This window comes from Capricornis sumatraensis, chromosome 6, assembly GCF_032405125.1.
Source record: "Capricornis sumatraensis isolate serow.1 chromosome 6, serow.2, whole genome shotgun sequence".
In the NCBI taxonomy this organism is placed as follows: Eukaryota; Metazoa; Chordata; class Mammalia; order Artiodactyla; family Bovidae; genus Capricornis; species Capricornis sumatraensis.
In genome coordinates this window covers 118,805,320-118,830,654 of record NC_091074.1, presented here as the reverse complement: position 1 = coordinate 118,830,654, position 25,335 = coordinate 118,805,320, and the positions used below count along the sequence as shown (strand labels likewise).

The 25,335-nt window shown below is 52.6% G+C and overlaps 1 protein-coding gene across 1 annotated transcript in view; it reads left to right on the top strand.

Annotated features, from left to right (window-relative positions):
• CDK5RAP2 (CDK5 regulatory subunit associated protein 2) overlaps window positions 1–25,335 on the top strand; it is a 179,749-nt gene that overhangs the window by 30,779 nt on the left and 123,635 nt on the right. Inside the window, exons 4-11 of the mRNA XM_068973752.1 lie at window positions 364–474; window positions 4,310–4,386; window positions 10,983–11,106; window positions 14,178–14,332; window positions 18,272–18,434; window positions 19,573–19,626; window positions 20,470–20,589; window positions 23,317–23,409. Coding sequence (XP_068829853.1) covers window positions 364–474; window positions 4,310–4,386; window positions 10,983–11,106; window positions 14,178–14,332; window positions 18,272–18,434; window positions 19,573–19,626; window positions 20,470–20,589; window positions 23,317–23,409 — 897 coding nt within the window. The remainder of the gene's footprint in view (window positions 1–363; window positions 475–4,309; window positions 4,387–10,982; window positions 11,107–14,177; window positions 14,333–18,271; window positions 18,435–19,572; window positions 19,627–20,469; window positions 20,590–23,316; window positions 23,410–25,335) is intronic.

Below are 25,335 nucleotides of genomic sequence, written 5' to 3'. Positions count from 1 at the left end.
AGCCGTTTATTTCTCCGTGGGTGTGTGTGGTAGTCGACTTTAGCAGTTGCGTAATGGGGCTTCTCTCTCCCTGCTCCTCTCTCCGTTTATTAACTTGATTTCTTTTGTAAAGAAGAGCTTCCCCTCTTCCTTTCCTTTCCTTTACTAACTCGCTTTCGGTGTGGAGTCATGAGCTCTCTCTCTGCACTCAGTCACCGTTCATTTCCATGCTCAGACTGTCCCGCATCCGTCTCCTAATCCTGGGTTAGGGCGGCTATAGCAGAGCTGAGCTCTTCCTCTCTGTAGCCCTGGAAGCCGAGGGCGTCGTGCAGGCCTCGTCCCTCAGCCCTCACTCCCCGTAACCCCTGTGTGTTTATTTTCTAGCAAATCACTGAACTGAAGAAAGAAAACTTCAACCTCAAGCTCCGCATCTATTTCCTCGAGGAAAGCCTGCAGCGAGAGCGTGGCGGCCGCTCGGAGCGCGCCTGCAAAACCGTGAGTGCCCCGCCCGGCGCTGCCGCGCCCGGCGTCCTTCCTCGGGGCCGTTCGAAGCAGCAGCTCCATTAATGTTTGTTCCCAAACTGGGCAGGAGTAGATAGCGCTGCTTTCCCTTCATTTGGATTGATTACAGGGAGCGTAAAGATAATAGAATGACCTTAATACTAAGCAAAGCGATACAAGATTAATTTTAATGGAGTCTTTCTCTCGTCTTAAGATGGAATTCTGCCTTACCATCTCTCAGTTGCTGTTTTCTCATTATTTATAATTGAGACAAAGAGTGGAACGGTGGCATGTCTTCGGAATTGAATCCTGTTGTTACTCACTAGCTTGTGTAACTGTAGGCAAGTCCCTTCAGCTGTCTGGGCTTGCTTCCAGAGTTAAGCGATAACCCCTCTGTCCTGGGGTTATTTGTGTGGATTAAAATGAGTTGGCGGATGAAAAGCCTCAGCACACAGTCAGCCCTCGACAGGGATCATCATTGTCTTGCTGAGGCTTCCATCGGCAGCCCAAAGTTAGGGTCGTCATTTTTTCCTGTGACACGACTCTATTCCTTGCTTACAGTCTGGTCCTATCTCAAGCCTTGACCTGGAGGCCTCTGCCTGAAAACAAACCGTGGTTCTGGGAGTTGAAAAAAGAACTTGGCTCTCTTGAAAAGGCAGGAGTACAAACAATATTTTAGTGTCCCTTTCTTGACTTTCTCTAGGAGATTAGCCCTTGGCCTGAGACTTACTCCATTTTTTTTCCTGTTCTGAAGTTTGCACCAGTGGAAACTTTTGAAGGAGGAAAACGAACGCTCCTTGAGTTTTAGTGGGTGGACTTAAATGGACTTGTCTTGAAGACGGATTGTATTGTACTTCTGAGCCTTTTTAAGAATTAAAAAGCTCCCTTGTCCCTCAAGACCCAATTTTTTGTTTCCTTTATTGTGGGAGAGAAAGGCAATGAGGATCTCCCCCTTTTGGGAAAGAAGTGGTGATGCAATCAAAAATCAAAAAAAAAAAAAGCCTGTTACCTGTAATATTTCCGGCTTCTGTGTGATTGTCATGTGCCTCAGGACAGATATGGGTGTAAGGAAATCGAAAAGAAGGAAGCTGCTTCCTCCTGGCCGGGCACCTGTCCTGGGTGTTTCTGCCTTCATCATCTTCTTTTAATTCTCAAGACAGGCTTGTCCCGTGGAAATGATCTTTACCTTGCAGGAGAGGAAACTGAAGCTCAGGAAAGATCAGTAACATGCTTGCTGTCGTGTCGCTGCGCCGGGAGGTGGGCTTTGACCCTGGGTCTGCCGGCCTCACCGTGCTGTGTGGTTTCAGCTCTTCTTTTTCCACTGCTTGGCTAGATGGGCTGATTTGATTGTACTTTTATTTAAATTTTAATTTTTTGGATAGATGTACATGGTTCAGAATCAAAACGTATAGAAGCTATACAGTGGAAAGGCTTTCTTCCATCCTTGTCTCCTGGTTCCCTAGATCTAACCAATATGATTGATTCTTCAGGCAGAGAAATTTAATGTGTCTGCAAGCAGCCGTTGCGTGTGTGTATATTATGTATCAACGCCCTCTTCACGTAAATGTGAGCATGTTCTGCTTTGATATTAACAATATCTTGTATATGTTTCCTTAATAGTGGTTTAAGAGCTTCTTCATTCTTTTTTATAACGATATTCAGTTTGATACTTATATGGTGTCTTGATTTTCGGTTTAGAAAATTCGGTCACCATGTATATAGCTTGATCACCAAGTTTATAGCTTGAAGTATCAGGCTTGCAAAGAATAATATCGCGGACATGTTAGCTGTGTAGTCTTGTAAATTCGCTGGTCTGGGGCTGCCAGTTGGTTCATCAGAAAGCAAATCACTTAGAACATATGATGTCACCTGTTATATAGAAGCTCTCTGCCCTTTGGAGAGCTGGAAGAGGAATCTTCTCTTTGAAGGGGTTTCTACAGTTTTCCCCAAACCACGGTTGAAGACGTTGGGCGCTGACATTCAAGTGTCCTTTATGCAGAGATCAGGTTTTTCCAGGAAAAGTTCTGCAGAGATGGCTTCCTTACTCTCCGTTGTTTGGTGGCGAAGAAAACAACGCTGCCTGAGCCTGTCTCCTCGCCGCGTCTCGTTTGTTAGCTCACCCAGTCCTCGAATCCACCAGGGCAGCTGGGCCTCGTGTTTGCCGTGTGACCCCTGAGGGATCTGAGAGGGCAGTGAGGACTGTTTCCTCCTTTTCCTTTCTAAGATTTTTTTACCCCCTTTGTGAGGAGAGCTCTTTTTTTTTTCTTTTAATGTTTATTTGTCTGCGTCCTGCGGCACATGGGGTCTTTATTGTTGTGTGTGGGATCTTTTTAGTTGCAGCATCCAAGATCTTTCGTTGTAGCTTGCAGACTCTAGTTCCCTGACTAGGGATTGAACCTGGGCCCCCTGCGTTGGGAGTGAGGACTCTTAGCCACTGGACCATCAGGGAAGTCCCGTGGGCCTGTGTTTCGAAGGTCAATTACAGGCTCCCACTTGTGCTTTAGTGTTGGCTGTGAGCAGGAAGTCTGCCTTGCCTACCACGGCGGCCTCGACGCTTAGCCGGTGCTCGGCCTGTCACAGGGGTTGGTGTGTGTCTGTCACGTGAAGGAACGAGTGGACGAGCATCCACGGACTCAGCGCAGTTTCTGCCCAGTAGCGAGTGGAGACAGAATCTGAAGCCAGGTCTGGCATCGTTGACTCAATGGACATGAGTCTGAACAAACTCTGGGACATAGTAAAGGACAGGGGGGCCTGGCGTGCCGCAGTTCTCGGGGTTGCAAACAGTGAGACATGACCGAGCGACTGAACAGTCCTCAAGTCCCAAGGCCGTGGCCTTCCCATTCTGGCAGACTTCTCCGTCAGGGGTGCCCTACCCGTTGGGGCTGTTTGGCTGAAAGGAGGGAGGCATGTCCTCTGAGATTGTAAATCTTTACAATGATACACGTGTATTAGGGAATGGAATGTCAGGTTGGTGTACATTGTTAGAATAAAGCAGGTGCAGGGTTAGAGAAATCTTGGATTTACAGCAGCCCTCCGCAGACCACACACTTGGACCCGCCTCTGTGCTGGGTGAAGTCATCTAACCCATCTGAGGATGTTGATGACTGGTTCTCCGAGCCTGTCCCTGCCCCACAGCCTCATGTTGTGGTCCATGTGCCAAGATCCTGCCTCGGGGCTGTCACCGGAGTTGCAAGCCCAAGGCCCTGTGGGTCTCCCTTTGTTTCGGTCAGTGAAGAGGAAGCTGGCTGGAGAGCCCTGTGGTGCCCCCTCCAGGCAGCAGGCCCCATGCGGTCGCGGCTCTTTGGGAAGGGGGTCCCCCGAAATCTCACACTGAAATGAGACAGGCAGTGGTGTGGCTTCCCATCCGCATGTTTTTTTTGAAGCTGCAACACATTCCCACTGCTCCAACCACCACATGCATGATTGTAAACAACCAGAAGTAATTGCCTTGGAATCGGAAAAACAAACTGCAGAATTGCTTGTAAATTTGCTTGGCAGAGGGCAAACAATTTTTAAATCAGCCTCACTTGTATGACATTTATGCCTCAGTGTTTGAGTGCTCTGGCTGTTAGACGCTTGGAATATTTGCATAATTGTTCCAAGCCTTGAGAAATGCAGGGCTTTCTTTGGAGCCCACCAGTGTTTAATAACCCCCTTTTCCCTGTGCCCCGAGGCTAATGAGGGTTTGAATCTAACATCTGCCCATTAAGAGCATCGTATCCGTTAAGAGCGTTGGAGCCAGTTCACGCTGAAGACGGGTTCCCCACTAAAGGCATTCGGATGGCCTGTGTCTCACACGTTTCTCTTCTCTTCTCATCTTGTCCCGAAGAACATCGAGCTCAAGGTGGAAGTAGAGAGCCTGAAGCGGGAGCTGCAGGAGAGAGAGCGGCTGCTCATCCAAGCCTCGTGAGTACCTGTCCTCATCACCTGGGCTTGGTGGTGGTGGCGGCTGGTCGTGCTAGGAGAGGAGAGCCTTGTGTTTCTAAGCTCTCAGTACCCTGAGGAGCTTTCATTTTTATTTATTTTTTCAACAAACTTTTAAAACTCCTTGCGACCCCATGGGCTGTAGCACGGCAGGCTTCCCTGTCCTTCACCATCTCCCGGAGTTTGCTCAAACTCATGTCCATCGAGCCGGTGATGCTAAGTATCTCATCTATCTAACCATCTCCTATAAGCATGTTACAAAAATATGACACAGGAAAATGCGCCGATGGTAAGTGTGCTTTTCATGGAGCGAGCACGGCTATGGGGCCACCGTCCAGACCACAGACCAGAAGGTCGTCAGGCCCCTGGACGTTTCCTCTGTGCTCCCGGAACTTACACTCCTTCACGGAGCTCACCCCTGGCTCACCACGGGCACCCGCGTTGCTCAGTCCTGCCTGTTTTTGAACTTAGAGACCAGGAATCGCCTGCTGCGCTCGCGCTTCGTGTCTGGCCTCTTTCCTTAGCGGTGTGTCTGTGCGATCCAGCTGTATTGTCAGTGACCTCCGCAGCTCGTTCGTTTTCGTCGCCGTGAAAGGCCGAGGGCCTTGGAGCCTTAGAGGGAGCCCCGAGGTGGGTGAGGCTCAGGGGCAGAGTGTGGGGCGTCAGCCAGAGTAGCTAATTTTTGTGTGTGTTTTTTGTACTAGGATCCCTTGTAGTATTTCATTAAAGGAAGGGCTCTATTGCATTAAACAAATCGAAAACTATTATTTTAATCAATTAATTAGTTAATTAATATAAATATTTATTGAACAGCAGTCACAGTTCAGAGAAGAGCCTGTGTTTCAATTGGTCATCCATTCATTCATAAACATTTCATAGGTAAATGTGCTGAGGATTTGAAAAGAGACTTCACTCAGTGCGCATGGGCAGTGGTGAGCATGTAGACGGGGTGTGATGGGGGCGCAACGACAGAGGGCATTTATGAGTACGGGGGCGGCATGAGAGTGGGCCGAGTTTCACTTGCGAGATGATGAAGACTTCCTGGAGCTGACCCACCGAGGGCCCAGCTGGAAGTTCGCGTGGTCATGCTTTGGCGGTCCTGGTGGCGGAGCTCCACGGCGGCCTGGGGCAAGCGGCACTGCGAGGGCGTCCCCAGGGGCTCAGTGGTAAAGAGTCTGCCTGCAAGGCGGGAGATGCAGGTTCGATCCCCGCGTTGGGAAGATCCTCTGGAAAAGGAAATGGCAACCCACTCCAGTATTCTTGTCTGGGAAATCCCATGGACAGAGGGTCCTGCTGTCCACGGGGTCACGAAGAGCTGGACATGACCGAGTGGCTGAAACGCCCACAGCTGCGCTGCGCTGGGCCGGGCTCCACGGTCCCTGTTGCCGTCTCCCAGCAAAGCAGCCAGCGTGGACGGCTGTGGGCTCTGGGAGACTAGAGGGCCCTGGGCCAGGCTTCTCGGGGCTGCGCCGACCCTGCACATGCAGTGTCTTCTCAGTGGGTGAGAGATGGATGAATGAATGAACCACACTCCCCGTTGGTGGTGGTGCTTGTTTTTCCCTTTTCTCTGCCGGGTGGCTTGCGGGCTCTTGGTTTTGCATGGAGCCCGGGCCTACGGCACCGAAAGCACTGAGCCCTAAGCACTGGGCTGCCAGGGGCTCCCTTAATCCATCGTTTTCGTTGGTTGCTTTTGTCGTTGTTTGGAAGCAACATCGTTCTCTGGGCAGGGAGTCAAATCGACTTCACCAAGCCGGGAAACCAGTGGTAGAATTCAGTCTGTTGCCCTCTCAGCCCCTGCCTGCTGCGGATCTTGGCCAGGACTTGTTTCTAGCCAGGCGTGTGTACGTGGAGACCCAGACTCACAAAGGCCACACGCACACCTGGATACCAGCACCCTGGGCTGAGCATTCCGTGGCGGGTGCCCACGTTTGTATGCATCGATTCCCCAAGTGCCTAGACTGGAGTTTGGGGCCCTTTCTTGATCTGATCAGCTTAATTAGTTTAATCAGAAAATATTTCTCAAGCAGTTGTTATGTGCGGTACTGGCCTAGGTTCCTGAGAATAGAGCGGTGATCCAGACAGACAGGTGGGCTTACATTCTGGAAGCAGTGATGGGGATCAAATACTTGGAATTATAGATCTGTAAATACAAATTGGGAAAAGAGCTCAGAGAAGAAAGGGCGCCGTGAGAGTAAGTGCAGCGACCGTAGGTGTGTAACTAGAGGTCTGTGGCCGGGAAGGCAGCGTTTGCGATGAGACCTGGGGGCAGGTAGGCCTTAACCAGGGGAAAGAGGGGAGAGTCTCGGAGGAGAACGGAGTGTGCACGGCTCAGGTGACCCAGCAAGCCTTGGGGCTTGGGCTTGTCTTGCGGGGTCTTGAGGCCACGCTAGAGATTTTGGTCTTTACCCTGAGATCCCACGGAAAACAGTCATGAGTTTAAAGCCACTGACACAATCAGGGCTTTGTTTTTTTTTTTTTTTTTTAAAAGGTCACTCTGGAGGCTGAGTGGGGAATGTTCTGTTGGGGGAGCCGGGGTGGAGGCAGGGAGGCAAGTTAGGAGGCGAGTTCAGTAGTTGAGCTGAGAGACTCGTGATGAGCTGTTGGTGGGGATTGGGTGGACGTTTGGGAAGCAGAGTCCACAGGGCTGGATAAGGGGTGGGCAGGGTGACGTCAAGGAAGCCTCCCAGGGCAGAGTTTCTACATAAGGATATTCACAGTGACTCCACTGCTCCAGCTCGCTGTCCACCAGCGCCTCATCCCAAGTGGCGCGCAGATACCGAGCATGCCCTGCCCCTGTCGCTCTGGCTTTGCCCTGGCGGGACTCCTCCGCTTCCGTCCTCTGCCGCCCCGCTGACTCTGCGGTCGCCTCCCCGCCATAGAGGCCCAGGTTGAGTCCCGTGGCTGCCTGCGGCCCACACCTCAGCCTCTCCGCAGACTCCTCTGGCCACAGTGACGATGCCATGTGCATGTCACACTTCACCGTTGATAAGATGCTTTCAGGTTCATTCGCCTTCCAGCATTATCCTGGCAGCTAGGCAGCTTTCTCAGAAAAACCTCCTTTTCGTCGAGGAGGGGAATTCAGGTCTGGAGACGGGAGAGAGCGCAGCGAAACTGCTTATGAAGAGCAGAGCTGGAATTAGGACTCGAGTCCCTGACTTGTAGCCCAGCGCTAGGTTTCGGGTGCTTGATCTTCCTGTGTGTGATTCTCGCTTCTCCAGCATGACTGTACACTTCCCGAGGCCCCGAGTCTGGTCCCCTACCTGGGTGGAGGCGGGCCCGTGGAAAGGCAGGGGCCCTGGCCAGCGGCCGGGTCTTTGGCTTCTGAGTCTTGGCCTCTGCGCTCTTCCTGTTTCCTGGGGCCTTTGTGCGGATGACCCGCTGTGGCTCTGCGCTGCGTCCACCAAGCACCTGCTGAAGGTACTTGTCCCAGCCCCAAACTGCCCAGCGTCTGTTACAGGAAAAGCCCTCGCTTTTCCTAAAGAACCATAACTAGGATAGGAAGAACCAAGAGGCAATGTTGAGGGTTAAAAATACCGAGGGTGGTGTTCCCAGAAAAATTCTTTCTTGTATTGGGTGGAAAGCTGGGTTAGAGCCGCTTCTCTAAACCCTTTCTCTCCTTCGGTCTTGCTGTCTGTCTCATCTCTTGTGCCAGATTCTGTAAAGAGAAGTTTCTATAAAGAAAGGAGAGAACTAACATGTTTTTAAAAGTGTATTTTTAATTGGAAGATAATTGCTTTGCAGTGTATAGCAGTGTGACTCAGCTGTAAGTTTACATGTAACCCCTCCTTCTTGAGCTTCCCTCCTCCCTTCCAAGAACTAACATTTATTGAGGTCCTACTTTAGCCCAGATCCTAGGCCTGGCACTTGACATGCTTTATCGCATCTGATTTTATAACAGCTATTTGAGGCAGCCAGTATTCCCATTTGAGTGAAGAGAAAACTGAGGCTCAGCGGATGGGAGGACTTGCCCAGTTCTTCTGGCAGCAGAACTGGGCTGATCTCCCTGGAGCTCGCTCCACCTCGCCGTGCAGTAACCATATATGTTTTCTGGCTTTCTGTGATTACATTTCTCAGTTACAAGACGGGGGCATTAAGAGCAAAAGCAGACACATTGTCAGGAGTAAATTTTATCTCTGTGGCTTTAAAACACAAACAAAAATAATAATTCCATTAGTAGGGGAAAATTGCACCATACTGCCGCGTATAAATTTTATTGCTACAGTAACTGTAAAATACAAAGATGATAAATGAAAAGTTGGAACATTTATTATTGGGAATACATTTTAGTGGCCTAACTAAAATGCAGCCGAATTGAATAATGCCAGTACTTGTTAAAAATTGTAGTCCGCCTCTTGACCATGTGTGTGATTCAGACTGCGGGGCTGGAATTTGCACTTGCTGGCTGTGGGGGGAGGAGGTGCGGGGTGGAGCGGAGGGTGATGGAGCGAGCTGTTTTCTAGAGGAAGTGAAAGTGAAGTCGCTCAGTTGTGTCCGACTCTTTGCAACCCCACGGACTGTAGCCTACCAGGCTCCTCTGTCCATGGGATTTTCCAGGCAATAGTACTGGAGTGGACTGCCATTTCCTTCTCCAGGGGATCTTCCCGACCCAGGGATCGAACCCAGGTCTCCCACATTGTAGACAGACGCTTAACCGTCTGAGCCTCCAGGGAAGTCCAGAGAAGTTCCTGTAAAACCGAAGGGGTAAACCATTTGTGGTAGTCAGTGAAAGTTCAGGACTGGAAAAGTCCAGTGTTCAAGGCTCAGGAGGGGAAAGGTTTTAAAACAGAAACCTTTCCGCCATGTATAACGCCTCTTGAGTGAATCCCAGACTGTCCTGACCAGGAAATGATGGAGGGGATTGGGCGGGGGGCTGAGGACATCTCATGGCATCAGTTGGGAGGTGGCCATGGTGGCCTTAGTCCCAGCCCGGAGGGTCTTTTCTCAGCTCTGACACCCGCTGAGGTGGGCAGCGAGGCCTCTCAGAGCCGCTCAGCAGGGGCCAGCACCTCCGTCCTCGCAGGCTGGCAGGCATCACTCAGATCAGAGGAGCGACACATGTTAGCACGTTAGTTCTGAGAGGTAATCATTTCATTTGTCAAATGAGGAAATTGAGGTGTAAGAGGTAGTTTAGCCAGAGTCACACTGAGGACGTAATAGAGTCAAAATTTGGAAGCAGATCTGTTCAGCCGCAGAGCCCCTGTTCTTTCTTTGCAGTTATTCACAATGAATTCCATTAAAATGATATCATGACATGGGGGAGGGGCAGCTTATGAAGGCCTGTTGGTAGCAGGGAACGAGACAGGAATGGAGTCTGAAGGCCTGTTGGTAGCAGGGAACGAGATGGGAATGGAGTCTGTGTTTGCAGCGACTTGTGTCTGAGACGTGGGCGGCAAGCACGGCCCTCTTGACTCGCCATTGCTCTCAGTCAGAAGCGCACGTGGCCTGTGCATGAGAGTGTCTGCTCACGTGGCTCCCGGTTGGAAAAATGTTATATACCCTTAAAGTAGGGCATGGGAGGCTGGCAGTGAATAGATTTCTTCTCTTGCCGTGTTTCTGAGAATCGAGCTTTAGGTGGAGCCGTTTCCTTTATTTCTCTGCCTTCCGGAAATCCGCAGTCACTTTGGAAATCCGATGAGAACTGCTCTGAGTCTGTGTCTCAGAAATTCACATCTGACCCTGTTTTTCTCTTTTGAGAACCAAAAGGAAAGGCCATCAGTGGTGGTGGCCCCGTGTCTGGTTCTGGAGCCCCAGCCCCACTGCCGCTGGTCAGGCGGAGCGGGCGCCCCGTGACGCCCCGTGGCACGAGCTCTGGCTTTGCGTTGGAGGCGGGGGGGGCACAGGGAGCGGGTGACCTCCTCCCCTGGGGCCCACAGTCGCTGCTGGTGCTCACGGACGTGCAGGCTTTGAGACAGTTTCCTTCCAGTGGCTGACCTTTCCCCTCAGGTTTGTTCTCTCTGCTGCCTGGCCCCTGTGCTCTCTTCTCTGTGGCTGCACCAGGCGGCGTGTTCGGTCCCTGACCAGGGCTTGAGCGTGTGCCCCCTGCCTTGGCAGCGCAGTGTCTGCAGCAGCAGCGCCGTGTCTCGGCCACTGGGCCGCCACGGGAGCCCCCCCGCATTCCGCTCCTTGCACACTGGTTCGCACACCCACTCTCTGCCTTTCCTGCCAGTGGTGGAGGCGTGCTTTATCGGAAGTTTTGTGGTGGGGAATTTGGCAGTAGCTGTCAGATGTCTTGAAAATGTGCTTATCCTTTAACTTAGTAATTCTGTTTTTAGGAATTGACCCTAAGGAAATCACTGGATAGTATACAAACCACATATATACACATACGCAGATATCATATATGCATGTTTAATTGAAATATAGTTGGCATATAACGTGGTGTACTGCATGACGGATTTAATACATTCATATATTACATTATTTCTGCTTGTGAATTACAAATATTAAAAAAAAAGAAAAAAGCTCAGCACAGGTCTGTGGGAAAAGGGACCAGCAAATATTCTTTGTCTCTTTGGAGCCACTGGAATCTCCATCTGATGCCACTCTTGTGCATTTTACGCCTTTGCGTCTTTTCACAGCAAAGCGGTGGAGAGCCTTGCCGGAGGGGGCAGCTCTGAAGTTCAGCGAGTGAAGGAAGATGCTCAGAAGAAGGTCCGCCAGCTCGAAGATGTCCTAACCAAGAGGATCCACCTCTTAGAAGAGGCGAGTCTGTAAGCCCTGAGGAGATTGTTCCTCACAGTGGGTTCATACCAGAGGGGTCAGGATCTTGTTTCTTTTTTCTGTAACCTGTCAGGGTGTCAGCAGAAGCGAGAGCCCGCTTCCTGAGTGCCTCCTGGCCCCAACCCTGCTCTGGGCGCTGTGCGTATGGGACCCGTACCCATGTACCCTGCACGCCGACCTTGACTGTCTGTGTCCTGTCAGTGAGGACACGGACACGGAAGGACAGAGAGAATGCTAGTCCAGTTTAAGCCCCGTTTAAACGTTCTTGTTTAGTCGCTAAGTGGCGTCTGTCTCTTTGTGACCCCATAGACTGTAGCCCGCCAGGCTTCTCTGTCCATGGGATTTCCCAGGTGAGAATACTAGAGTGGGATGCCATTTTTTCCCACTCCATGGGATCCTCCCGACCCAGAATCAAACCCGCCTCTCCTGCGTCTCCCGCATTGGCAGGTGGACTCCTGAGCTCTGAGCCACCAGGGAAGCCCATTCAGACTTACGGCAGCTGGTTCTAAAGCCTGTGTTCCGGCTATCACGCCAGCCTTCCTCTCGTCTAGTTCAGTCTCTGCAGAAGGGAAGCTGAGGCCCGGCGAGGGGAGGGCCCACACAGCTCAGCCCGGAGCCAGGCTTCCCGACTCGCGTGGCCGCGTGGCCCAGGCCCCCGGAGCCCAGCCTCCGGCCCCCATCCTGCCCGTGCTCCCTGACCGCTCTTCTCGGGGAGCCGCTCGTGGAGCCCCTCCTCCCACCGACTCTCAGCCAGGTGCTGCCCGTGACTGGTGGGAGGCAGGAAGCTCCTTGGCCAAAATACATTATCTCGTAGGTGTTAGAAAGCTTTCCTCCATGTTCAGCTGGTACTGAGGAACGACCGCAGCTCCTTCGCTCTTGATCTTTGAAGTCTGTCATGTCATCTCTTTCTCTGCCTGTGACCTTGATTCTTCTGAGCAGCTAAGAGGGGAGGTGACACCTGGATGGAAACAGCAGACCCGCTTGTACTGCGCTTTACGGCTGATAATGGTCTTTTCCATTCTGCCTTTTCACAGCAGCCCCAGGGCGGGTGTAGGTCCAAAATACCGACGAGGAGCCTGGCGCAGAAGGGGCGGGGAACCTAGTCTGGATCATAAGCAGCTGAGCTGAAAGCAAAAGGAGACTCTTTCGAGCACAAATTCTGAAGTTAAAATGTAGTTCTGAGACTTCAGGAAACGTGATCTCTTGGTTTAGCCACCTTAGGTTTCCCAGCTCAGTGCTTCCCCGCGTTTTAGGGCAACAGCCTGACTGACGTATGGGGTTGAGTTCCTGCTCCGACACTAGTTTGTCACCTTGGAGAAGACATTTGCCCCTTGAGCCTCAGCTGCTTCGTCTGTGAAATGAGGCTGAAGGTGCCTGCCCTGCAGTAATTGTAATAAACTGCAGTGAGCCAGCGATTTATGGGGGGCTTACCATGTCTGAGACACCATACGTCGCACCTAAGAAGGGTTTCTTAGCCTTTTCTTACGCGGATTTCGTTCACCCCTTCAGTAAATGTATGAGGTAGTTGTCCCTCTTTGAGAATGAAAACCTGGGGCCACGGGTGCAGAGCGGGTGCTGGGTGGTCTGACTGCAGAGCTTCCGTGCTGAGCTGCCCTAGGCTGTCTCTCAGTCTGTAACTTCCGAGAGTGGAGTGAGGATCACAGATAATATAAGCAAAGCTCCTTGCTCAAAGCCCGGCATCAGTAGCACTCAGCAAATAACGGATTCTGCTGTTTTTTGTCTCAGAACATTGGTAAGTTTTCCCCAGCTGCCATCGAGATCGCCAGGCTCTCGCCCTCTTGGGAAGGTGGCAGTGGAGGACACACTGGAGGGGGCAGGGAGGGGAGCCAGCATTTTCGGAGCCTCCCGGGACGCAGCAGGCATGCGACAGAGTCTCCAGCAACCCTGGAGAGATGGTGCTTATTCGTTTTCTGTTTTCTGTTTATTTAATTATTTATTTGGCTGCACCAGGCCCCAGTTGAGGCACGTGGGATCTTCAGCTGTGGATGTGGGCTCTAGTTCCCTGACCAGGGATCAAACGCTGGCCCCCTGCACTGGGAGCTCTCAGTCTTAGTCCCTGGACCGCCAGGGAGGTTCCTATCCCTGTCTTACGGGTTGGGAAACGGGCTCAGGGCTTCCCTGGTGGCTCAGAGGTCAAAGCGTCTGCCTCCAACGCGGCAGACCCGGGTTCGATCCCTGGGTCAGGAAGATCCCCTGGAGAACGAAATGGTAACCCACTCCAGTATTCTTTCCTGGAGAATCCCATGGACGGAGATGCCCAGTAGGCTCCAGTCCATGGGGTTGCAAAGAGTCGGACACGACTGAGCGACTTCACTTTCACTTAATGGGCTTAGGGCGGTTAAGGGGCTACATGAGGTCACGCAGTGAGTAAGTGGGAGAGCTGGGTTTTGAGCCCAGTTCGATCTGACTTTCCTCTTTGGCGCAGTCAGAGGCTGCTGGCCTGAGGGCTCGGAGATTCAGACCCACTGTCAGGCCACTTTCCTGAGCACCGGGGCCTTTCCCCTCACGCAGACGCTGCCCACACCATCTAGACAGTTTCCCTCCGGCTTCTCTGAGCTCTCAGGAAGAACACAGAGTTTCTCACCACCTAAATCACCTTGGAGGTTTAGAAAATGTACTTTCGAGTCGTGTGGTCATTATCCTAAATGCAGTGAGGGGCAGTGGGGTGTGGCGTGAGTGTGTATGGAGATGATGGTGACTCTTAGGAGTTTGTGCATGTTTAGGGATCGAGAAGCACATTTCTCTTCGTACTCGTTGAAGCTGTAAATATTGATCCGATTTTTCAAAACCCCCAAATACGGTTCTTGTAGAGTCTTTTCCACTGGAAATGCCTATTACTCTTCAGGATATAAGAGGGGGAAAATGGCTGGTGAATGTATTTATTACTGATTCTCCCCATGTGTAGTACAATTCAGGGAGGGGAAATGTGCCGGAGAAAAAGTCATAAATATTTATGTTTTAATCCAATTTTCTTTCAAAATGTTCCCAATTGCATTGAAAAATTGCATCAAATGCATTTAATTTAACTCTAGGATGTGAAAGCCGCCCAAGCAGAACTGGAAAAGGCCTTTGCTGGGACAGAATCAGAGAAGGCTCTGCGACTGAGCTTGGAAAGCAAGCTTTCAGAGATGAAGAAGATGCGCGAGGGGAACCTGGAGATGGCTGCGGTCCTGGAAGGGAAGGACAGGTGGGCTCGCACCCCCGTGAGGCTCCGACATCCGTTTGTCTGGCTGCATGATCCACGACAGGGCCTTCCAGCTGGCCCTAGCAAAGAGCCCACCTGCCAGTACAGGAGACACGAAACATGGGCTCCATCCTTGGGTTGGGAAGACCCCCTGGAGAAGGAAACGGCAGCCCGCTCAAGTGTTCTTGCCTGGAGAATCCCATGGACAGAGGAGCCTGCTGCGCTGCAGTCCATGGGGTCACAGAGAGGCGGACACGACTGCAGTGTCTTAGCACAGCACGGCGTGATCCAAAACAAGGGAGGAGTTACCCCCTCGTTCCCTTCTTTTTCTACTTGGTCCCCGTAGCGAGAAAACTAGGGATAAAATCAGGATGAAAGGAAAAGGAACAGGGTAGTGATATGAGGACAGAGGTAGGATTAGTAGACAGAAATTCATGCTGAGAAGTCCTGCTTATACTAAATTTAGCATTCAGGTTTTGGCCATAAGCTTCCTGGTAGCCAAAGGAAAAAGGGAAAAACAATCTTGGAAGGCACAGACATATTGCTCACGAGATGAAACAAGCTAGTAACTCAGGAGACCCATGTGCAACTGTCTCTTGGGGGGAGGGGCCGCTCTGATTTCTGCTGGCTCTGCTGCGGCCCTCCCTGTGGTGGGACTCTCCTGGGGCTAGAGCCAGTGTGTTCCCTCCCTGAAGGCGGGCCTGCCCAGGGAGCTAAGCTGAGGTCAGAGGTGAGTTCCAAAGCACAGAGCTGGATGAACAGGGCTCTGTGGTCCTGCCCTGGCGAGGTGGGCCCAGATCTGTCACGTGGCCGGCCGCCGCTGAGCAGAGCCCTCCCTGGGAGGGCCTGGCTTGTGTCCTGGGCTCCCACCACCCTTCTCAAAGGTAGGTGATCCAGCCGCTTGATTTCCTTCAATCTGACCTTACATCTAGTCTGTGTCTCTGAGGCAGTGGGCCTGGAGGAGCCCTGCAGGTCAAATACGGCCCATAGACACTTATACCTGGCCTACACAGTATTTTGATAACTTTTAATTTGTTGCTAACATTAGGAAGAAAAAATCTAATTTCATGAGAAAGTCTAGAATTCCAGTTTCTCTTAAAACCCTGCAAGGCGTGGCAGCAAAACTTTGCACCTCTGAGCGCGACTTTGCTCAAACCCAGCTAAAACCTAGTCTGGGATCTGAACCCACCCTCTTTCAATAGAATCACTCACCTGGTGTCTAGACTTACTGAGGCTCGGGTTCTTTGTGTCTCAGAAGGGATTCAGCGAGAGGCAAAGTGATAGGCAAGAAGCAGATTTATTAATATAAGACGCTTGTGAGAGATGCAAGTGGTCAGGCAAGAGGGCGCTGTCCCGAGGAATAAGTGGGCTACAGTTTTATAATCCAAGGAGAGTTGGAGGTGGGGGGGGGGGCGGGGAAGATCACTTTCTTCCTCATTCTTTGAGTCGGGCTCACCTCACTAGCTCCTCCCTTGTACTGGGGAGGAGAGTGTCTGACCCTGTGAGGTCAAACCAGGACTGTCATCGCTGATCATTCAGCTCAGCAGAAGGGTGGTGACATGTTTTGTTCCCTCACTGGATGGCCTGGGGCATATTTCATGCTTTTACTTTGGTGAGCAGGCCTGTGCTGGAGTAGCTTCCTTGAGCATCGTCAGCTGCAGTGGTCTCCTGAAGTTCCCTAGGTTTGCTCTCTGTCTGTATTCCCTGGTGGCCCAGTCAGTAAAGAATTCACCTGCAGTGTGGGAGACCTGGGTTTGATCCTTGGGTTGGGAAGGTCCCTTAGAGGAGTACGTGGCGACCCACTCCAGTATTCTCGCCTGGAGAATCCCCATGGACAGGGGAGCCTGGCGGGCAACAGTCCATGGGGTCGCAGTGTCGGACGTGACTGAGCGACTAAGCCCAGCACACAACGCCCTGCTGGGACTTCTGCAGCTGCCTGTATAACATCCTGTTCTGTCCCGGGCGGCAGGGCTGGGCCGGGGTCTTGCTGGACCGAGGCTGCTCCCTGAGCGGGGCAGGGGCTCCGGGTTGGCCACAGTCCGCTCCTTTCCCATCCCGGTCTAGAACTTGCTTTAAGGTGACTAGAAGGTGAAGTCGTATCTGACGCTTGGTGACCCCATGGATGGTACCCTACCAGCCTCCTCTGTCCAAGGGTTTCTCCAGGCAAGAATACTGGAGTGCATTGCCATTTCCTTCTCCAGGGGATCTTCCCAACCCAGAGATCAAACCCGGCTCTCCCACATTGCAGGCAGGTGCTTTACTGTCTGAGCCACTGGGGAAGTCACCCTAAGGTAACTGAAACCCATCAGTTTTATTGAAGTGTGAGTTACCTGCAGCAGAACAAGTCCGTCTTAAGTGCAGTTTGATGACTTTCTGCCTCTCCAGCTGACGGTGTGACAGTCTCAGAGTGGAACCCCTAGAGAGCAGCCTTACTCCTCTTTCCAAGTTTTGGGGGGCATTGCCCGCAAGCTGCCAGTTCCTGCTATGCTCAATTATTTTAGTCCTTTTGGGGTGCCGCAAGCAAACATGACAGACTGGGCAGCTTATGAACAACAGAAGCTCACTTCTTACGGATCTGGAGGCTGGGAGTCCGAGAGCCAGGTGCCAGCGTGGGTGCACCGGGGTCCTCGTCTGGGCCTCGGGCTCCTCGTGGTGTCCCCTCAGTCCCCGGCCTGCGGGGTCTTTCTGCAGCTCCATTCAGGTTGCCGCTCCTGAGGTTCCACCCTCTTCCCAAAGGCCCCACCTCCTAATCCCATCACCTTTGGGGGTTAGGATTTCGGTACAGGACTTGTACAGGTGGACATGAATTGTCAGGTACTCCAATCCATTGCTAGGCACTTCAGCTGCGTTTAGCTCACGCCTCCCCTTTACCTCCGGCGCTCAGGAAGCTCTGAGACTTCCAAGCCGTTGCTCTTTTTATCCTACCGAGGTGCTTTCTAGGCTTAGCTAGAAAGACTCTTCTGAGGGTCCACTAACAAAATGCTCATTGCTGAATTTTTTTTTTTTTTAAGTAATCTTAGCCGCTGTTGTTTGTTGAGGTCTGCCGTGTGCCTGGGGTCATGGAGCATTTTAAATAGCTTATCTTCATTCCACAGAAGCCGAGTTGTCCCCACTTTATAGCCAAGGAAATGCAGACTCAAAAGTTAAATAGCTTGGCTGAGGTCAGGGAGCAGAGCTTCCTGTGGGGTAAGGGGTAATTCGGTGACCCAGAGAGGGTCGTGCTCAGCTCTGCCTGAGGGGCCCTGGCTGACCGTGGGTGGTGAATGGGTGGGCGTCATCAGGTGGGGGTGGGAGCAGAGCTGTGAGGGGGTCCCGGGTAGACGGAGCGTGGGGGGGGCCTCGAGCCGCAGGACGGAGGTCCCTGGACAGGCCCTGGGGTGGAAGGGCGGCTGTCAGCAGGGCCGCCGGCCGCCTTGGCCCTTAAGCCAGGGCCTCGAGGGCCTTGCTGAGGGGTTGGCCCTTTACTGTGGCAGCCAGTCTGTTCACACGTTGCCCCGAGAAGCCCCGGAGAGACGCACTGCTGTCCTCAGGCTCGCTGCAGCAGCTCTGCTCCGTCGGTCCTGCCCTTCAGTCTCACTGCCAGATTTCCTTGGGAGAGGAGGTTTCTCGGTCCACCCCCCGCCCCCCGCCCCGGCCCGGCCCAAATTCATAATGCATGGCCGTCGCTAGTGGGGGCTGATGAAAGCCTTTGAGCAGGAGGGTGACTTGGCCTGGCCATAGTCTGGCTGCTCAGGGGGTGGATTGGCCGTGAGTGGGCTGGAGGCGAGGGGACCGCGGAGGCCCCGTGAATTCTGGCCCTTGGTCTCCCACCTGCAAAACGCAGCTCTTCAGTCCTCGGACATGTCTCCTTTGAAGGTGTCTGGCCCCGTTTCCTACCTCCTCCTGCTCCGCTGAGCTCAGGGAACAGCTTAGAATTAATATTTAAATTGTGTTCTCTTTCAGACTGATTGAGGAGTTGAAGCTGTCTTTGAAGAGCAAAGACGCTTTAATTCAGTGCCTTAAAGAGGAGAAATCTCAGATGGCATCTCCTGATGAAACCGTGTCGTCTGGAGAACTCCAAGGACTTTCTGCTGCTCTGAGGGGAGACGGGGAGGGCGAGGCTGAGGTGAGGCACGGCGGGGGTGGGGGCTTTAATTACCCGACCGGACCCCCCTGTGGGATGAGTGCATGTTCAGTCCCCACAGTCACACACCCTGGCCTTCAAAATACCAGGTCCCTGTTGTGACCTGAGGAATTAGCAGAAATCCTCCTTTGCCAGGGGCCCTGGCAGGTTTTTTCTTTCCAGTCTTGGGTGTTTGTAGAGTTGGTTAAAAATACAGTCCATGCCTGAACGCCTCTGTTTTACCATGTGTTAATATGCTGCTGCCTGGGAACTTTGCTTTCATCCATCGGGTTGTTTGTAGGGTGGTGTCGTGGTATGTACCTGTTTTGTCGCTGGGGTTAGAGGCGGGCTTGAGGCCAGCTCTGGTCTGAAGCCTCAGAGGCGGTGGGGAATGAAAGGAACTTGCATCGGGGCCTGGCAGCACTCGGAGCGGGGGTCAGCGTTCCGCCTTGGCTAATCTTGGCACCTTGCGAGGCGGAGCTCATGGGCCCCTCACTGAGTGCAGAGACACGCTCAGAGAGTTGTTCTGCTCTCCCTGGCTCCAAGAGGTGGGTTGCTGGTACAGACCCTGCAGCCCCCGGGCCCCCTGCCCTCTGCCTGGGGCTCCCACGGCCGGCGGTTTTGAAGCAGGTGGGCAGGCCCAGAGGTGCAGGCAGCCCCGGTGGAAATCTTCTGGTTCTGGTTGGAGCCAGGGTGGCTGCGGGTCCGTTCATGCCCAGGGGTGATTCGGAGTGCATGGAGCGTCTCAGTCTCTCCGTGGAGCAGACTTGTCTCTGTCCCGACCCAGCCGTGAGCCCTGTAGCCTCCGTGGCTGCCTCTGGCCGTGATGGGCTGCGTCCGCCCCCCCCCCCCCCCCCCCCGCCCCTCTCGCTCCCTGCGTGCTCTGCAGTAGTGGCTTTTGCCCCTTCCTGCAGCTCCTTGGTTCGTGCTCCTTGGGGCTGGTGGTCAGCCGGCGGGGGTTACTTGTCTTGGTGTTCTTCCCTCGGGCGGACTTCAGGTGAGACGTGCGGAGAGGATGCTTGGGTTCGTGAGGGCCTCAGCAGCGGGAGACAGAAAGTAAATGGAGTGCTCACTCTCACTGTTCTGGGGGAGCTCCTCGTCTGTGGGTTCCTTCCGGGCACTAATGAAGGCCTTTTCTTAGGCTGCACAGATGGAGCGGGAAAAGGAGAGAAATCGCTTTGAAGAGAGGATCCAGGTATGTTGATGCAGTTTTTGAAAGCGTCTTGAGGATGTATCCTTCGGCTTTTTTCCGGGTGCAGCAGGTAACTCTGTGTGACAGTAGGTGTCAGTCATTGAGCGCCACTGCCTGCCAGTTAAGCCTTAGGCACGTGAGAGGGTTTGGTAACCTTGGCGATGACTTAGTGGAGTGGGCATTCCCATTTTGCAGATGTAACCCATGAGGCTCAGAGAGGCGAGGTCCCATCCCCAGGGTCACAGAGTTGGAAGAGGTGCAGCAGGGATTCAGCCCACCGGTCTGACTGCAGAGCCCCTGTTCCGGGGCCCTTCAGTCTCAGCTGCCCACGTCCGAGTCATGCCTGCAGCCGAGAAAGCGCTTTCGTGTCCATCATCTCATCTGATCCTCACAGCAGCCCGGGTGGGAGGCAGTTAGATTAGAAATGAGCTCAGACTCTAAATGCACATATTCAGTCTCCATCAAACCAAGCTCTCTGCAGCTTTTGTAGCATTAAGGAGTGAAATTAATGATCTGTTATTTCCCCCAAATAACCCACTGTGGTTTCCGAGGCTCTGCTGTGACTGTATTCAGGCTCCAGAAGACACTGGAGTCCTTCCCATGGGAGCAGCTGTCATCATCCTAACTGATTTGATCCCCTTTCTCCACCCATCCCCGTCGCCGTGAGCAGCAACACGGTAACTGGGAGCTGATGCCGCGACGCTCAGTGCTACTTGGAAACATTAATCACAGGTTGACAGGAAGAAGATAGAATAACTGCGTTTGAGTGTGCTCTTAAAGATATATTTACAGTGCATTTTGGTTAGAACGCATCAACTTAGTGAATCTGTTTCTAATCTAATTTAGGCACTTCGGGAAGACCTGAGGGAGAAGGAAAGAGAAATTGCTACGGAAAAGGAAAATAGCTTAAAGAGGGATAAAGCCATTCAGGGTCTGACCATGGCATTAAAGGCGAAGGAGAAAGAGGTATGTCGGACACACCCGAAGTGAGATTTTTCTTTGTTAGCTTCTGTGACTGGCCTGTCTTACCCTAAATTTTTAGCTCTGGGTAAAAAATTTATAAGAGAGCTGAAATGAGTGTGGAAAGTAGGGGAAGGGTCGTACTGTCCGTTAGAAATTCTTCTGTAGAGGCTAATCCAGAGATGTCCAGTATGAATATAATGTGAGTTACAGATGCAATTTAAAGTTTTCTAGTAGCCACATTAAAAGTAGTAAAAAGAAACAAGTGAAGTTCGAATGTTATCCTTTCACCACGTAAGCCAGAAGACAAAAATAATTAGGAGATAGTTACCATTTTTAAACTTGGACTTTTGTCTTTGAAGTCCGAATAGGCTTAGCACATCTCAAGTCAGACAGACCACATTTCAAGTGCCCAAAAGCCCAAGTGGCTAGTGGCTACCATGTTGGAGAATAGGTCCGGTCTATTGAAAGACAATAGAAAATTGAGATAACGGTGTTTTGGGAGACAAGGGCATGACTGTGACGTCTCACCTGGATGGTTCACAGGCTGCTCCGCGCTGGTCCTTTCTAATCAGACTCAGCACCTCCATCACCGCCCCTCATCCCGCCATCATGCTGCATTCTCTCTTGCTTTCGTCTGCGTTGGTGGCACCACCGTAACCCCAGTCACGCCGCCTGGAAGTCCCCCTTGCCTTTTGCTACCTGGCCCGCTGCCCTTGGGCTCCAAGGTGGTGCCCGGCGGTCCTCTGTGTTCTTCCTGTTGTGAGGATCGTGATCCGTCACGCCTGTCACTGCTCGGCACAGACAGTGGAGACAAAGTCTAGTGGAGACGCAGGCAGCGTGAGGGGTCGTGGCTGAGGGGCGCGCAGGGGGCTGTGCAGGTGGAGGGAAGGGGGCCTGGTCCCGCTTAGAGTGGGTGTGGGAGCACCACCGCAGGCACCCTGAGTGACTTCTGGAGCTTCTGAGCAGCTCGGCGGAGTGCTTCCTCTGGGAGCAGGTGTCCGGGCTGAACCTTAGAAGGGGACCAAGAGATAGCTGGGGAGGCAGGTGGAGACGCGGAGGCCGCCTCATGCGGGGAAGAGAACGCTGGCCAGAGCATTCAGTTAGGAAAGAGCTCCTGGTGTGTCTGTCGAAGCAGAACAGTTGAAGCCTGTCAGAGCATCAAGCACCGAGCTGAAGTGAGGCAAGAGAAGGAGCCAGAGAGGCTGCGGGGGGCAGCGGAGGTGGAAGTCAGTGAGTTTAGCTGCTCGGGTAGCAAGGCCATTGCAGGCTCTGGAGCAGGAGGGGTGTGATTGTACTCCCCTCCCAGGGGATGAGACTGTATCCAGACGGGGTGGCGGGAGGGAGAGGATGGAGGCAGGGAGGCCAGTGCTGAGGTGAGCCCCCCGACCCCCCTCTTCAGAAAGCCTGAGTCAGCAGTGATCACAGCAAGTAGGAGGGGAGGGGTGGGGCTTATTCAAGAAAGCAAATTGGAAATACCGAAAAATGAGAAGTAAATCTGGGGAGATTTGGTGATTAGATGCAGGACTTGAGAGGAGGAGCAGCGCGGCGGCTTCTGTCTGCATGCCTGGGGCTGGGTGCTCCCACCAGCCCCCTTAAAGCGTGGGTCGCGGAGGGCCGTGGAGAGACGGGGCGGCCTGGAGGCGATGAGCCTGTCTATGGGGGTGCAGTCATTAGGCCGTGTGTGCCTCTTGGCAACCCCGTGGACTGTAGCCCGCCAGGCTCCCGTGTCCATGGGATTTCCTCGGCAAAAATACTGTTTACAAGGTGCCAACTCGGAGGAGCCCCTGGACTGTTCAGGTTAGAGGTCCGGGAGGCAGTCGACATACCAGTCCCAAACTTGGAGAAGGCTCAGGCCTGAAGGTGTGGATCTGGGAGTCAGTCTTCTACACGTGTGGGTGAAATTCTGAGAGCTGTCTCCTTACCCAGGGAGAGCATAGGGTGGGCAAGAAGGCGGAGCCTTGGGCTGCAGGGGTTGACAGTTACACAGATAAGGAGAGGAAGGTGGCCGCAGGGGCAGGATGCTAATAACCAGGAATCCGGGGTTGGGGAAGCCAAGGAGGAGGAGGGTGAGTAACCGCTGGCGTGAGCCGCAGCAGAGGCTTGGTTCATAACCACAGTCTGTGTCCGTCTCGTGTGTTGGGAGCTCGGGACCCAGCTGAAGGCAGAGCTCCTCGCTGTGCAGGGCCCCGGGTGGTGGAGCAGCTGGCTTCTCGCAGAGGCCAGGGGCTGGCTGGGGAGTTTGTGGCTGAGTCACTTGAGGAGAAGGTCACTGGAGGGGGCGGAGTTCTGGGAGGAGCCAGGCTGGGTGGTGTGGTGGGTCATCTCTGTGAACAGTACTATTGGGTTGGCTAAAAAGTTCATTTGGGTTTTCTGTAGGATGGGTCGGATGGTTAGAAAACCCGAAGGAACATTTTGGCTAACCCAATAGTAACCCTAAGCCTGAGCAGGTCATTAAGTTAGCACCTGTGCACATTACGTTGTTCACGCCTAACAGTGCTCGGGGGTGAGTGTGGCATCCTCGTGTTACCGTTGAGGGGTGAGGTCTCAGAGAGGTGAAGTGCCTGTCCTAACGTCGTCCAGCCAGCAGATAGTCGCACGAGAAGCCCCACTGTTCTGACTACAGAGCCCTCGGTGATAAGGGGTCCCAGTTCAGCAGGAGTGGCTTTCGGGCCATGCACAGAGAGGAGATCCCAGCTGCACACTCGGCTACTCTTCCTTATCTTTACCCAGATTGAAGAACTTAACTCTGAGATCGAAGTGCTCAGTGCTGCCTTTGCTAAGGCCAGAGAGGCCCCCCAGGAAGCGCAGACCCAGAAATTCCAGGTAAGTGTTGGCTTTGTTTGAAGTGGTCCTGCCTGTGATCCTTACCCCTGCGAGGTCAGGACCGTGCCGCTAGGAGCCCAGGGAGCTCCGAGAGGTCGTGAGAACAGAGTTGGCTCAGCCGATTAGAGGAGCTTCTCCCGCAGCTGTGGGCCGCTCGCCAGCCCCCTCCTCAGTCTGACATGAAGATGGTGACAGCTGCGCCCAGCGCTGCGAGCGCCGGGCTTAGGGCCGAGTGCCCTAGCTCAGGAGTTGGAGTAGACTGTGAGATGCGTGGATTATCTCGTCTGACCTTCACAACCCGGTGGGGAAGCCAGTTTTCACCCCCCACCCACCTTGTATTTGAGGGGTTTCTGGAGTTTCAGCGAGGGTACGCGGCTGATTCACTGTCACACAGCTTTGCAAGGGCCAGGACTTACAAGCAGCAATTGCTGATCGTAACAGCTGGCCCCCGCTGAGCATGCACTGTGTGCCAAGCGCTGTGCCACGTGGATCAGCTCAGTGAGTCTGCTCAGCAGCCCCCTGAGGCACTGTTCCTGTCCTTGTTCTCTGCTGAGGACATCCAGGTTCAGAGGATCAAGTAGCTTGCTCAGGGTCACCATAGTGGAAAGAGCTAGGATGTGACCCCAGAGTCGGTCTCACGCCCCAGCCTGTGCTGCTCCCTGTCCCTCCCTGCCTCCCCTCTGAGCCTGGTGGCTGCGGGCTTCCTGCCCCTGGCCAGGTATCTGTTCCCAGCCTTGGTCAGTTGACCTGCCTGTTCTCTTTTTTCCCTCCAACATGGGGCTGCAAGGACTTGTGCTGGTCATCCCCTGATCGTCCCTCTCTCTTGTTAATTATGCTTCTGTGTTTGGAATTAGCATTTTCTTTCCATGTTATACAGTGTTTGCCTGTTACTAATAACTGGTTAATTGATAAAGCTCCATCATCTGATGAAGCCCATACCACCTTAAAACTCTCCCCTCCCACGTCTCCCGCTCATATTGTTTTTAGTTATAAAGTAGAAGTTAGGAGTTAAATCTAATTTAAGATGGTTCCTAAGATTCATATCCCATGCCTTATCTTTTCAGAGCCTCAGTTCACAGTAAGAGTAACTGAAGTAATTTGGTTGCAATCCTGGTGTATTGCAAGGAGAGATACATTTCTGTTTTGGGACTTTCAGCCTTGCCTTCCCAGCTATTTTGGTGGTGGTTGATGAAATGGAGCCAAGATTATACTTTGCACTGAGTTTTTCTTTTCTTTTTTTTTTTTTTTACTTGCTTAGAAATTAACAAGCCTTAAAAGTTGAATTCTTAGGAAAACCATCCATATTACCCATTCCTTCGGGAAAAAAATATATGTTGGCAATTGATAAGCAAAGACTAGATATCCTTATAAGAGCTGTGATATTTTACTTGCTATTGGCCCTTGAAGGAAAGAAAAGTCTTATCCGTTTAAATGTTACCCTGACTTTTTACGTGTATTTATGAGTTTCATAACCCTCAGCCCCAAAAGCCTGTCCGAGTGATTGTTGAGGTCTTGTAGTTTGGTGTCGGCCAGGTTTCTCATCTTGAGAAGTGTGAAGAGCAGATGCTGTTGCAACGCCTCAGGTTCTGCCTGGCTTGTTGGCTGTTCAGAGAGCGCTCGTTCAACCCTTAGCATGGAGGTAGTGTGCTCACCTGTTTGACAGGTTGCCAGGACTTCAGCTCAAGTCTGGCTTCCAAATCTGTGCTCTTTCCACTTGGATCACGTGTGTGAATAAATGCATACCAGACCCCTCTATTGGCTCGTTAATTACAAGGTATATATAATTTGAATATTGCACAGACCCTTGAAAATGCATTGTCTTTGACATTTGGGGACCTTTTTGGGATGTTACGTGATTGAACTAACTGTAGCGTCAGAGCCAGAGCTCACAAGGTCGGCGTCGAGCCTGACAGTGGAGCAGCGGTT